The 13987-nt window shown below is 39.9% G+C and overlaps 1 protein-coding gene and 1 non-coding gene across 8 annotated transcripts; one reads left to right on the forward strand and one right to left on the reverse strand.

Annotated features, from left to right (window-relative positions):
- Positions 1 to 3135: 3135 nt before the first annotated feature.
- Positions 3136 to 12966, forward strand: KCTD6 (potassium channel tetramerization domain containing 6). 7 transcript variants are annotated; one of them, XM_045832551.1, is made up of 4 exons: positions 3136 to 3313; positions 7257 to 7322; positions 9976 to 10044; positions 11560 to 12966. In XM_045832551.1, the coding sequence occupies exons 3-4, from the start codon at positions 10018 to 10020 to the stop codon at positions 12244 to 12246; spliced, it is 714 nt and encodes a 237-aa protein (XP_045688507.1). In that variant the 5' UTR covers positions 3136 to 3313; positions 7257 to 7322; positions 9976 to 10017; the 3' UTR covers positions 12247 to 12966. The 7 variants fall into 7 exon arrangements, with proteins under 7 accessions (XP_045688507.1, XP_045688508.1, XP_045688503.1 ...); XM_045832549.1 differs by lacking the exons at positions 3136 to 3313; positions 7257 to 7322 and adding exons at positions 3355 to 3411; positions 8439 to 8681; XM_045832550.1 differs by lacking the exons at positions 3136 to 3313; positions 7257 to 7322 and adding exons at positions 3396 to 3411; positions 8575 to 8681.
- LOC123814618 lies at positions 5689 to 5796 on the reverse strand. The gene has a single exon (XR_006784954.1). It is a non-coding gene; the product is annotated as a U6 spliceosomal RNA (small nuclear RNA).
- Positions 12967 to 13987: the final 1021 nt, after the last annotated feature.

Below are 13987 nucleotides of genomic sequence, written 5' to 3' on the forward strand. Positions count from 1 at the left end.
TATATCACCCAGGGAGGCCTGCCGGGCAGATCTGAGGAGGTTCTTTTGGATTCAGCAACAAGATTCCTGGTGGCCCTACAAAAGCTGCGTAGGTGGAGAGGCAGGCCCTGAAGCTGGACTGAATTTTGTGGGCTGAGGTGTCTGTATAAATGCTTTTCGCTCCCAAGCTCTAAACCAAGAGGGTTTACAGGAGAAACCTATAAGGAAGTCCAAACTCCAAGTCTTACAGAAGTTGCTCTAGTGAAGAGACACTATTTCTTAATTTATTTTTTATGAGGCTTATGTAACTTTAACAGTAAAAGCACACATGGAGAAAATAAGAGAAGAAAATAGTAAACATCTTGCATTCATGAGTATGGACATAAAATCCCTAAGGAAAATATTAGCAAACAGCATGCAGCACTATATTGAAAAAATAATACATCATCAAGGTAAGTTTATTCCAGGAATTCATTGATGTTTTAATGTAATAAAATCCACAATTGCAATTCATTACATTAGAGTGAAAAATCCCACATTTGATACATTTTAACACCCATTCTTAACACAGCACAATAGTGCTTCCTTCTATAAAGTACCTTGACAATAGTACCTCAATAATGGGTATCTATCAAAAATCTACAACAAACACCATATTCAATGGTGACATGTTAGAAACAGTCAAGAACAGGATAGAAATGTTCACTATCATTACTATAATTCAACATTGCCCTGTAGATTTTAGTCAGTACAGTAAAATAAGGAAAAGGAAATAAAGACCCTGAATATTTACACAGAAAATTTAAGAGAGCCTATACACTTAGAACTAAAAAAGAGCTAAAGTCTGCAAAATACAAGATTATTATATAAAAACCAACTGCATTTCAACAACCACCAATCAATACATTATAAAATATAAATTTGAAAATACAATTTATAATAGCAGTAAAAACTTTAAGACATGTAAGAATAGTTTTGTGAAAACCACTGACATCCTGGCTGGTGTGGCTTATTGGATTGAGTGCCAGCTTGCGAACCAAAGGGTCTTGAGTTCAATTCCAAGGTAGGCACATGCTCCAATTGCAGGACAGGTCCTCAGTGGGGAGTACGCGAGAGGCAACCACACATTGATGTTTCTCTCCCTCTTTTTCTCCCTCCCTTCCCCTCTCTCTAAAAATCTTAAAAAAAAAAAGAAAAAATCACTGACAAAGTTAATTTCACTCAGTTGTTTTTTTTTAAAGATTTTATTTTTTAAGATTGGATTTATTTACTTTTAGAGAGAGGGGAAACAAGGGAGAAAGAGAGAAAGAGATGCCCCCAACTGGGGACCCAGGCATATGCCCAGACCCTGGGGTCAGGGTTGAACAAGCAACCTTTCAGTTTGAAGGCAGGCACTCAATCCACTGAGCCACACCAGCTGCGCTCCATTCAGTCTTTAGTTGGGGAAACAAACTCTGAGAGGGGAAATGACTCTTTGAAGGACACCAGTAAGCCAGTAGCAGATTTGGATTTTTCAGTGGCACCAAATCCTAGGGATCCCAGTGTTGCATAATTCTGATACTGCATGCCTGCCTGCCTTCCTTCCTTCCTTGTTTATTTTATTTTTAGAGAGAGGGGAAGGGAAGGAGAAAGAGGGAAACATCAATGTATGGTTGCCTCTCCACGCCCCCTCCTGGAGACCTGGCCTGCAACCCAGGCGTGTGCCCTGACACAGAATCCAACTGTGACCTGTCATTTTGCAGGCCCATGCTCAGTCCACTGAGCCACAACAGCCAGCGCTGATATTGTCTTTCTTGTAGGAAAAATAAACACCTTTGATTTTTTATAGTTTTCTGATTATAAATTCAATATTGATTCTAGAAAATATAGAAAATCCAGAAGAACATTAAGAAGTGATAAGTCACTACATTCCCATCCTACTACCTAGAGAACTATGATCAATGATTTGCTGTATTTTCTTTAAAATATTTGTCTATGTATATTTATGTTGTTATAAATAAAATTAGGATTATATCATGTATACCATTTTGTGTTCTGCTTATTTTCTCACACATTTCCCTGTAAACTCACCTAGTCTTTTAAATTTGATAATTTAACACTATTATGCTGATGAAGCATATGTCACTTATTTAACCCATTAATTCGAGTTTTCAAGACAAACCAAGTATCAGATATGATTGTGATCATATGATAAAAGTTAAACCTCAGCCAGCTCATGCACATGCAGACATGAAACACAGGTAAGTTTCTAAAGGCCAGTGGTTATCCTGGTGAAGGGAAAATGGCAAAATATATGTCAAGTACCACCAGGAAGGGGAGAGACAGATCTGGTTAGCAGGAGCAAATGGGATTTTGAAGGAGTGTTTTCTTGGAGACCAATTAGTTCCAAGGCTTCTACGTAATTCCCGTAATTCTGCAGTCCTGGCTCACTTCCTGGTGAAATGAGGACAATACCGGTGCCCAGACTCAAGTAGGGCTAGCGCCTTTTGGCCTCAGAGCCTTTGTACTGGTCGGTTTTGTTTTTCTTTTTCCTGCTAAAGTCAGCTCTGTCCTTCTCCCCATCTGGCTACCCATGTTGGCCCTCCAGGCCTGGCTGCCCTTCCCTACCTTGTCCACCAAGCCTGATAGGTGACCTAACTAGAGTCGACTCCCCTGCCGACGGCCACTCCAGGGGTACTCTGCTACAAGCCCAGTGTTCAGGTCTTTCTTGGATTTGCATCTAAAGCAGAGGTCCCGTCTCATTATTCCCATTTAATTCCTTTAATCAGACATCTCCCAACATATGATAAACGTGTCATGATTTTGTTTCCTTGGGTCTTGTCTGTTTTCTCCGCTACTTAGGACCCCTTCCATCTTGATGGCCGTTGTACCCCTTAGGCTTAGCACGTGGCCCGGACAGCACACAGGTTCGTGAGAAAACAAGAATAGGTTTGAGGACGCTCACAGTTAAAACTGCGGGAGGACTGAGCTGATCCCAAATTGCAGGCGGAGGCACTACGTAGAGGCGAGGTTTAGGCGGGGCCTCGAGTTTGGGGGCGGAGTCTCGGGGGCGGGTCTCTGACAGTTCTGCCTGACTGAGCCCAGCGGAGTTCCTGCAGCCCAAGGCCCTCTGGCCCCTGGCACGCGCCGTCATTAGGGGGCGCGCGCGCTCGTGGCGCCGCGGCTGTGCTGGGAGGCGCCTCCCGCTCCCCGCGGCTGGAGCCGCAACTCCGGGAGCGGGTTCAGTCGTCCCCTCTGCCGCCGCCGCCGCCGCCCCTGGGCGCGGGCTCGCTTGTCCTTGCGCTCACGCTCTCCGGCCGCCGGTGTCTCCCGGCCCGGCCGCTGCCGCCTTGCAGTGAGTGGGGGCGGGCCGGGGGATTAGGGGTCCCGGGGCTCGGGAGGGCCGGGCTGGAGGAGAAGCCCGTGAGGAGCGGCAGGGAGAACGCGGTTGAGGTGAATCGGGCGGTGGCGGGGCCGCGCTGAGGGACCGAGGGGAGCCCGGGCGGCGCACTCCGGGGCTGGTACGGGCCCGCGGCGGGCTTCCCGCAGCGGGCTTCCCGCAGCGGAGCGGCCGGGCTTGGGCGGGGGTTCCGGGGCCAGCCGGGATGGGACGTGTGTTGTCTGAGGACCCAGGGTCGGGCTTCGGTGCGCGCCCCCTGCCCGGGCCCGGAGCATCTCCTGTCCCACGCCGGGGCCGGATCAAGGTGGGGGCACTTCGTCTGCGGGGCAATAGCGAGGCACCGCCCGGCCAGGGACTCCTCGAGGTGTGCTCGAAAATTGTTTTGGGGGGTGGTGCTTATTAGCCACCGTTTGCGGTAATTTGAAGCTTACGGTAGGGCTTCTGGTCCCTGCCTCAGGGGATTTTCTCCTTCAGAGAGACGCTCTGACAGCAGCTGAGTTTTTTATGCTCAGATTTGTGTGTGTCATGGCATTTTTAATGCTTGATGTCAGAAGTGATAAATGGCCGCGGTTCTGGGGAGCCTCTGAAGCACCTGCTGGGCCGACGGTGGTGGAGGCTGGCTGAGGCTAGGACGGGAGAAATGAACCAGATCCTGTTCGGATATTCTGATGAAGTTATCAAGTTTCTGTTCAACTATACCAGTTCCAGAACAAATCGATAAATCCAATTTTAGGACTTAGTGATAGATGAGGTTTGGGTGCAGCGAGACCCTGGGTGACCTGGTTTGGCTGAGAATGTTTGGGGTAGCCTAAATGCCTTACCATTTCCCGTTGGCACGTTCATCTTGCTGTCACCAGTGCCCAAGTACATGAATGATTCCAGGAGAGGAAAGAGCTAGGGAAAGCACAGGCCTGATGTTTTCAAATGAACAAGTGTGTATCTAGGAAAAGGAAAATCTCTTTATCTACAGGGTTGGTAGGATGAGAAAACTTGCTCTTTGGTTGAGAACCATCCATCCACACTAATAGTCAATTGTGTAATGTCATGGATATTAAGGACTGAGTGGTCAGGACGGTTATAGATGCTGTTCCTAAGGTTTGTGTGATTTGAATTTTCATAAATAGTATTGAAACTAAAGCATTACTACATAAAGGAGTCCTAGGGTGGATCTTTCTATGAATCCTTCTAGGGGTTTTAGATTTTTATATGCGGATTCTATTCTATTTAAGATGGAATACACATGTCTATTTGGATTCATCTTTACGGTGGAGATAATCCTGAGTCATGCTTTCCAGAAGTTCCTTCTGTGGTCAAGAGCTCCGATGTCTGGCCATCTCTATAAAAGCTGGATGGTTCCCTGTACCTGTAGTTCTCCCTTCTGGAGCTCTAGGGAAAGGGAGACCTGGGGAGACTGGAAGCAAATGAAGAGGTCTTTTCTTTGATATTCGTCCTGCCTTCATGCCAGTGTTCTAAATTACTTGTGTTCACACTCTCAAGTTTCTCAATTCACCACAGAAATTTTGTTTATACTGCCACTTGTATTTTCATATTTGTTTAATTCTGGCCAGTTTACAAATGTTTTTCTATTCATGATCTTGCTTATTTTCTCCTTTTCTGCAGAGAAGCAGCTGGGCATAAAGAGTGATTTAACCAGGGTCTCATAAGTAGAATTGGAGCAGAATTGAGATACAGATCTTCACCCATTCTCTTTCCTCTGTGCTGGCCTGCATGGGACTGCAGAGCCTTAGTTCTGACCTGTTACCCTCTAGGTCACTTGTTGTCTTGCTATTGTGCCTAAGTGGTATTACTGCTTTTGGGAAGGTGGCATTCTCTTGTTTTATCCTGTAGAAACTGAGTGGGTTTAAGAGGAATTTAATAATTTTGTGACTATTTGTGATAGCTTTTTAGTATTAAAGTCAATTTTCAACTTAGCCTTTATTCTAGAACATGGGGAGAGAAGAGAGAGAAAAAAGAATGTTTTAGGAAAAAGACAATCCATTCCTTTAGAGGTATAGTTAAGGATAACCTAACATCACAGTCACATTCTCCTGTGTGCCTGGCTACTTGCGCCAGCCTGTATGTGAATGTTAGCCCAAAACACTCCTTTAGATGTCGCTGAACTAGTTACTATAAAAAGTATTTCACTTTCAAACTCCCACATTTCAAGAACAGAGAAATTCAGTACAAAGGTAATTCGAAGGTATGTATAGATGAAGTTTATTGAGTCTCCTTTTTGGAATGCCGGACAGAAAGAATACAGTAGAAAGGTGTTTTATTTCCTTCTTTTTCCTTTCTTTTTCTTTTCTTTCTTTCTTTCTTTCTTTGCTTTTTATAATGCGGAACACTTCAGGAACCTGTGTGTCATCCTGGAGCAGGGGCCATGTAATCTCTATATTGCTCCAATTTGAAGCGAGCCCTGGAAAGCCATTTTAAAAGAGTTGCCTGGAAACTTTGGAAAGGCAGTAGCTATAGGTTTTTATTATTTAGTCAAGTTTGGAGGTGTGTGTATTGCAATGTATAGATTGTTATGTAGGAGTAGAACTTTTGCCCCAGAGAATTCTTAGTCTGTACCTGAAATAATAAACCCAGAATATTTGTGTTCAATTAGTTCATCATAACCGTGAAGCCTGTAATTGCTATTCTGCAGTAGTGAGGAAAATGGCTTTCAGGGGTTCTTTGGTTTTTCTTTAAGGTATTGACTTGTTTAATTGTGCATTTTTCCAGATTTGCTACTTTGGAAAATTCTTAGGAAGTTTTCTTAAGACTTTTATAAATTCTTTAGCATTTTTTCTTAATTATCTGCTAACAGAATTTATACATTAACCTTGGAAGCTTAAGTGGGGGTGAAAATAGTGTTTTTCAGTACTGTTATATTTTTGGATTTGTCACCCAGTTGCCACAAGACTTTTATTTGGGCCAAAGGTCATATTTTTTTCCAGGTGAACTGATTTTACAAGGTCTGGAGCCTTTTTTTGAACTGTATAATTATGCTTGGCTTTTTCATTGTTACCCTCATAATCTCCATTCCTGGCAAATTTTCTGAAATACTAGGTTTTCTTTGTCTTCATCAGTAAAACAAGCCCATTTGATGCCCATTTCAAGATTTCCTGCTTGTCTTGTGGTCATTTAACTTCTCATTAAGCCCTCCACTGGAGACAGTGCCAGAAGGGAGAAAGGATAAAAAGCAAATAAATCATTTTCTAATTGTTAGCAGCTCTGGAAAATGATTTAGAAGAGATTGAAGCTATTCCGGAAATTCTTTTGGATTATATTCTATTTCATTCATCTGTACTGTCTCTGAGATGTTCCTAATAGTTATCAATTCAGAGGCTGATTACTCAGCTATTGGAAGACCAGAATGTTCCTGCTTTTTTTGGTTTGTTTCTTGCTGTATCTAAGCATTTCCATAGAGGATATTTAATAGAAGTAAGGAGTAGAGATAAAATTTAAACTAATCAATATTATTTTTTCCCTTAGAGCTTTTTAGTGAACAATTTGATTTTTGGGGGGTAGTTTAGTCATTGGTATTGAATGTGAATAATAGTAATTTCATTTTATTTTGATGTATCTTGTATACAAGTGTAAGGAGGTTTGGGTTGCTTTTTAAGAAACATGGGTTTATGTAGATGACCATAATTGCTTTCTTGAATTATTAAGCTTGAGGTTTCATTACATCTTTGTACCAGAACAGAACCTTGGCTTTTACTGTGGAACAGATTCAGGGGCATCATCTAATTTTCTTTTTATGATCGCTCAAGAAGTTATCTTGTTTTGATTTAGCAGTGAAAAAGAAACAAGAAAGGATTACTAGTGGACACACCTTGCGTAACAGTTACAACGTTGATGATGTCTGTTTTTTTTTTCCTTGTCTTTCTTTGGTCCCCCATTTTTCATTCAGCCATTTGGATATTCATATATCGGAGTTCCTCACTTATAAACAGGACAGCAGCCTTCAATCACACTAGTGAGTAGGTTCTTGCTATTTTTGCCTCTGGAATTTTTACAAACCCATCATGACTGCTCACTTAGACTGAGTTACTGTTAAATTTGTAAATAAAACCCTACTAGGCGGTTAGGGTTAATAGATAGCTGTAGGGGGTCCAAAATTAATCCTTTCAGTGTCTTGTTTTTTGGGTTCTGTTTCTTTCAGTTTCCGTAGAAAGAGGGGATTTATGGAAAGATCTAAACTAGGAGTCAGCAAACCCAAGTTCTTAATCCATTACTTTCTATCTGTGGGGCCTAGAGCAAGTCACTTATCCATTACTTCTCTAAAATTGAAACTAATTCATGCTCTGCTTGCTGTATCAGGGATGTGTTGTGTGTGTGTGTGTGTGTGTGTGTGTGTGTGTGTGAGAGAGAGAGAGAGAGAGAGAGAGAAAGAGAGAGAGAGAAAGAGAGAGAGAAAGGCCCCCTCCTCTTTTACCTAAAATGTTTCTTCATTCTAGAATCCTTCTCAGGTTGTCCAGATATCCCTGCTGAGGTCTACTGAGCAAGATCTTCCCAGAAGTCCTCCGTTTTTCCACGTGGAACTGTTCTTGCTCTTTCTTCAGAAAGCCTCTGCTAGTCTATCTGTATAGAAGTGCTATATAAACAGCACTTTCGAATTGTATTCTGTACTTCAAGCATTACATGTTGCCTTTCTTCATAGATTGAAAGCTTCATGAGGGCAGGAATTTGTACCTTTCCTGTTTCTGTGTATCCACATAGCACATAATGTTTATTGGCCTAGAGTAAATGTTGGTTGACTGAATTATTTTTGAGGCTGTCAGGAATGAATACTTGGGGAGATAAGAAGATGCCAAAGATGAGCATCTTACCAGAACTTTTGGATGACTGGCCTTTTAAATTGTTACTTATCTGTCTGTTTTATCAGTTATTGAATAAAAATTGTTAAAGCTGTTTTTGGTTCTCTTTACCTCAGATACTGTTTGTGAGGAATGATAGCTTGTCACAACAGCCCTGAATTTGACATTGGTTCTACTTCTCACCCTCTAGCATGTGGAGACCTATCTATATCTATACCCAGCTGCTGAGTGTGGAGAATAAAAACTAACTTCATGTTGTCTGGTCCACATTCTAGCTTGTTTGCTTTGAAGAATTTTCTAGGTGAAGAAATAGATGCTTCAGGGTCTGATTTCAGCGCATGCTGTGCTATGCAAATGTTCTCTACATGCCTGAGTGACCTTTTGAGAAAGAGCCTTTGTGATCTTCTGTAGCCAGGGCCTGTTCTGGGAATAGTGTGCCAGATTCCTCTGAAATGGGAAAAGTGAATCTGGTTAAAGATCACGTTAAAAAAGCCAATGCTTTTCCTGGGTAAATATTGGTAAGTCCATGTTTCTTACTGTCTCTTGTCAGAGTTTTTGAAATTTGCTTTCCCTGTTAATTTGGGAAATGATGTGTGTGAGAGGGTACTGACTAAAGCTATTCAATAGCTGGGAATCTGTTGAAGTAATTTGGAATTGCAGATCAATTTAGATCGGCATCATTAGTATCTGGGTGTTTATGAATGTCTTCAGCCTGGCTCTCCCTGAGTGCTGGCTGAGTGACTTTCAAACAGATTTGTAAGGTTCTTTTTTGCCCCAAATTGTGCTCTAATGGTTTGACTTTTAAATTATTTTCTATTTGTTTTGATTATTGTATAACATGACATGTATTGGTATTAAAAGTATAATTAGTTTTATGTTATGAAATAAATATCATTCTGGTGTATTTCTCTTGTAAAGTAGTACTGGTGTCTTGGAGGTTTATAGTTTTTAATGCTTTTACTGAGATGTTTAGTTTGTATAGCTGAAATGCTGATGAAGAAGAGGGTTTTTTCTTCCTTTCTTGTACACAGCCTTTTTGATAAGGGTCATGATAAGTATAAGGATAAAGTTGTAGAGTTAATCATAATGTTCTACTATAGAAATTCTAAAAATTGAATTTTCAGAGAAGATAGGTAGGATTTGAATGACTAGTTTACTGCTGGGCTCTTCCTCCTCTAAGTATAGGATAATTCTTTCTCTGTAGAGTTTGGTGGAAACCCCCAAAATATATTCTATTTTTTTGTCAATCTTCCCAAAAAAGGTATAATTTTGATTTATTTGTACTGGATGGCTATTGTTGTATTGGCTGTTGTCATTTTTTTGACAGTGTGAGGGAAAAGAGGTCAGTGCCCCTGACTAAATAGTCAGGTACTGCATGTTTTAAAAACTTGTGTTGCACATCATTTGAAAATTGCTGCCCTAGAGAAATGCTTTCTTCTTCAGGTCTTTGCCCTTAGCAGTTTTTTTAAAATAAAGATTTTATTTATTTATTTTTAGAGAGAGGGAAAGGGAAGGAGAAAAAGAGGGAGAGAAACACCAGTGTGAGAGATGTCAATGGGCTGCCTCTTGTACCCCCAACTGGGGACCCGGCCTGCAAACCAGGCACATGCCCTGACTGGGAATCGAACCCGTGACTTTTTGGTTAGCAGGCCACCGATCAATCTACTGAGCCACACCAGCCAGGGCTGCCCTGTGGCAATTTTTAATTGAGCAAAAATGAATAGTTTTCTTGTGTTTTGCCTATCCTGTAGGGTGTAAAAACCTTCTCTGTTTTCATAGTTACATGCGCTGTCATGTCTTTTTCTCCCCAAGTTTCCCTGGAACCTGGGCTCCCCAGACGCCGCGCTGGAGCAGATGGATAATGGAGACTGGGGCTATATGGTGAGAGCCTCTGCAGATGCATTTTGAAGGCTGTCAAATTATTTTTTATGTCTTTACCCCTTCTGATGTATTCCTAGGTACAATACTATACATCTTGTAAAAGTGAAAATGATTGGTGCAACCCCCCCTTAATTAGTTTAGACTGTATTTGGGGGTTGTTTTTGTTTGGTTTGGTGTTTTTATGTAAGCATACTTAGTTTGGACTCTCAAAGTAACTTTATAATTAATCACTTATTTGAAAAATCATGACTTTTTGGTCTTTAAAATCGCTCTTAACACTCTTTCTTCATAGGGTAGCCTACAAAAAGGGTCTGGTAGGTAATGGTACAGAGGGCATTTCCTTGTGGTTAGGGAGGTTAACCATTGAGAAGGTGCCACTTCTCCCGCTTTTACTTTCTTTACATATGTATGGTATATGTCTTCCTATTATTCTTTGCCTTTGGTAAGAAATATTTTACTTGCCTAGTACTTTGTTCATCTGTTTATATATGTTTTCTTAAGTATGGTTTCTAAAACTGAAGGTATATATTATTTAGAGAAGCTTGCTTTTCAAAACTAAAGGCCAGATTGCAACATTAATGTTACAAAAGTGAATACACTGTCATATTTTGAAATTGAAAGTTGCTGGTATATGAGATTGTGTGATCAAACTGTGTATTTTAATTTGGTATTTGCCACTGTTATTGCCATGAAAAAGTTATGAAGATTAGGTCTGCACAAATTTTTATCTTTAAAATAAATTTCATGATTTTCCCCCATTTTTGATGAAGGAGAAATAAAAGAAAGTAGATTCTTTTCATTATCAAATCATTTTTTTGTCTACTTTATGTCAAATTGAGTTAAGAAAAATGAAAGTCTCTTTTAAATGGAAACACTTAAATTAGTTTATTTTAGTTTGCCCTTTGTCTTGACATAATATACTGTATTTTGCCATGTATAATGTACACTGTTTTGCCCAAATTTTGGGGCATGTATCCGGCGTGGGTAGTACCTGAAATGCTTTGTGTCTGTTGTGTTTTATAGTTATTTGTTACATAAAAGTTCTTGTACTCTAATATGTTAAAAAATAAATGCTGAAATTCCTTTATAATACCAAAAGCAAGTATATAAATATAAATAAATAATTGAATTAAAAAAATAAAGTGAAGGATTTTTTTCCCCTGAAAGTTTGGGCCAAAAGCACAGGTATGCATTATGCATGGCAGAATATGATACTCTACTTCCCTTTAGATTCTGGGCTTGAAATTAAATGGTTTTGGAAGTCATGCTCTTGTTTCTTAGTATGTCTTTAAAGAATTAGATTTATCCCTTTTTTCCCTATTGAATGCATATGTTTGATCTCTGTATCTAGGTGGGTTTAATCACTGAAAGTAAAGCTGTTTTGCATAGTAGGATTGCTAAATAACTTACAGCCTGAAGGAATCTTTTGCTTTGCTTGCTATCATTTTTCTTAATTTGTCAAAGTTAGAATTTTAAAACTTTCAGGTTACTAATCATTTTCTTAAAAAATTTCAGATGACTGACCCAGTCACGTTAAATGTAGGTGGACACTTATACACAACGTCCCTCACCACATTGACGCGATACCCAGATTCCATGCTCGGAGCTATGTTTGGGGGGGACTTCCCCACAGCTCGAGACCCTCAAGGCAATTACTTCATTGATCGAGATGGACCTCTTTTCAGATATGTCCTCAACTTCTTAAGAACTTCAGAATTGACCTTACCCCTGGATTTTAAGGAATTTGATCTGCTTCGGAAGGAAGCAGATTTTTATCAAATTGAGCCCTTGATCCAGTGTCTCAATGACCCTAAGCCTTTGTATCCTATGGATACTTTTGAAGAAGTTGTGGAGCTATCTAGTACCCGGAAGCTTTCTAAGTACTCCAATCCAGTAGCTGTCATCATAACCCAATTAACCATCACCACCAAGGTCCATTCCTTACTTGAAGGTATCTCAAACTATTTTACCAAGTGGAATAAGCACATGATGGACACCAGAGACTGCCAGGTTTCCTTCACTTTTGGACCCTGTGATTACCACCAGGAAGTTTCTCTGCGGGTCCACCTGATGGAATATATCACAAAACAAGGCTTCACGATCCGCAACACCCGAGTGCATCACATGAGTGAGCGGGCCAATGAGAACACAGTGGAGCACAACTGGACTTTCTGTAGGTTGGCCCGGAAGACAGATGATTGATCTCTAACCCTGGGAAAAATTTCTGGAAACTGACTCTCCAATAGATGGAAAAGACTGATTTTTTTTTTTAATCACAGTGTGGGATTTTTTAAAAAAAATTTTTGTATTTATTTGCAGGCATTGAAGACCAGAAGGAAGTTTTGTGCTTTAGCAGAATCCTCTATGTTTTGTTCACTTTGCCCTGAGTATGCATGTGCCTGTTCAGAGCCTCCAGATACCTTTTTTATAAAAAGAAGTCTGAAATTATTATGGTATATAATCTACCCTTAACAGAGCTTTTTTTTTTATTACAGTGCTAAAATGATTTCTGATTAAATAGTCCCTGGCTCAACTCGAAGACTAAAAAATGCAGAGATGAAAGAATAAACAGAGTATGCATGATGCTTTTGACAAAAATCAAAACATCATGCAGGGTGACCTAGTTTCCAGACCAATAAGTTGTATCGTAATATTAAAGGAAAACTGTTCTAATCGTTTAAAAGTACTTGTTAAGTACTGCTTTTTACAGTTATGACAACTGTTTCTTTCTATGCATATAAATCAAGCAACCAAATATCTGTAGCCATGGAAATGTCTGACTAGAAATATTTATATTGGATTCTGAATACAAAATGTCCCTGTGGTAGAAATCTTAACTTCTTGTGCCTGGTGCAGTACTAATTCCCAAGTGTACTGTCTACCAGGAAAAAAAAAGAACTAATAAAAAGCGAAATAGAAAAACTGGGTTTATATTTGTGACTATTGTTACTTCTGGGGGAAAATCATTCCTTGTCTAAAGTACACATTGTTTGTTTTAAGTACCAATATACACTACCAAGGCACACCGGTATTTGCTTCAAGAGGTCTCAGTGGAACCTTAGGATGTAGTTTATAGAACTCTGCTGTGTTTTTAAAGCAGGAATAGATGAGGTTACTAATTTTGTCTAAAAGAGTACAACAATGAACATACAGTTTGACAAATTTTGTCAAGTAGGATTTATGTTGAGGATTAAAGGTTTTTCTTCAACAAGCTGCCATTTGTCATAGTTCTGAACATGACCCTTATCCTAGCTTTGTGTTGAGTATGGGGACAAACTGACTTTTCAGCTACCTTATTCTCTTATATTATGGTGACCCAGAAGTGTATTTTATTATTAAAGTTATTTCTGAGGAGAAGAAGTAAACTGCAGTGAATGAAGGATCTGGAATAGTTGGAGACAGGTGTTCGTTTATTTGTTTCACTATAGTCTTACTTTGTGTGGTTCATTTGATTCTATTTCTTGGAAGTTACTCACAGGGAAGGTTATGTTAACTATAGTGAGACTTGCTGGTTTGCTAGAACACCTTCTAAAAGGAAGTTTGGCAGTATCTTCTTCCTTCTATGGGAAGAAAGTTCTAAGGCTATGTGCCCCTAAGGTAGATCACTCCTTATTTCCTCTGAGATTCTTCCTCTGAAAGGAGGATAAAAACACCATCCATTTTTGCCATTCTTGAGAAAATTTATTTTAAGACTTGACAAATGACTACCATTCAGAAACCTATGATTACCCCTTTTTCAAACTAAAATTCCTTAATGTTATTGGCAGGTTACTATAGTTTCAGTAAATGTACTAGTATAAGGTTATATTTTTAGAAAATTGCCTCCTACTTTAAACTGATTAATGGCTACCTTAAAAAAAAAAACAAAACACCCGAGCCTCTTATGTGTTGTTAAGGTAGCTGAGGTGAACATGAGATAAAATTATTTGGTTTGAAAACCAGT

Source organism: Phyllostomus hastatus, unplaced genomic scaffold, assembly GCF_019186645.2.
Source record: "Phyllostomus hastatus isolate PE091 unplaced genomic scaffold, TTU_PhHast_1.1 phas_contig_16, whole genome shotgun sequence".
In the NCBI taxonomy this organism is placed as follows: Eukaryota; Metazoa; Chordata; class Mammalia; order Chiroptera; family Phyllostomidae; genus Phyllostomus; species Phyllostomus hastatus.

Coding starts and splice junctions, on each gene's coding strand:
- KCTD6 (XM_045832546.1), top strand. CDS start 3,564: ATGGGACGTGTGTTGTCTGAGGACCCAGGGTCGGGCTTCGGTGCGCGC. Junction 3,663..9,975: donor CACGCCGGGGCCGGATCAAG/GTGGGGGCACTT, acceptor TTTCTCCCCAAG/TTTCCCTGGAACCTGGGCTC. Junction 10,045..11,559: donor ATGGAGACTGGGGCTATATG/GTGAGAGCCTCT, acceptor AAAAAATTTCAG/ATGACTGACCCAGTCACGTT.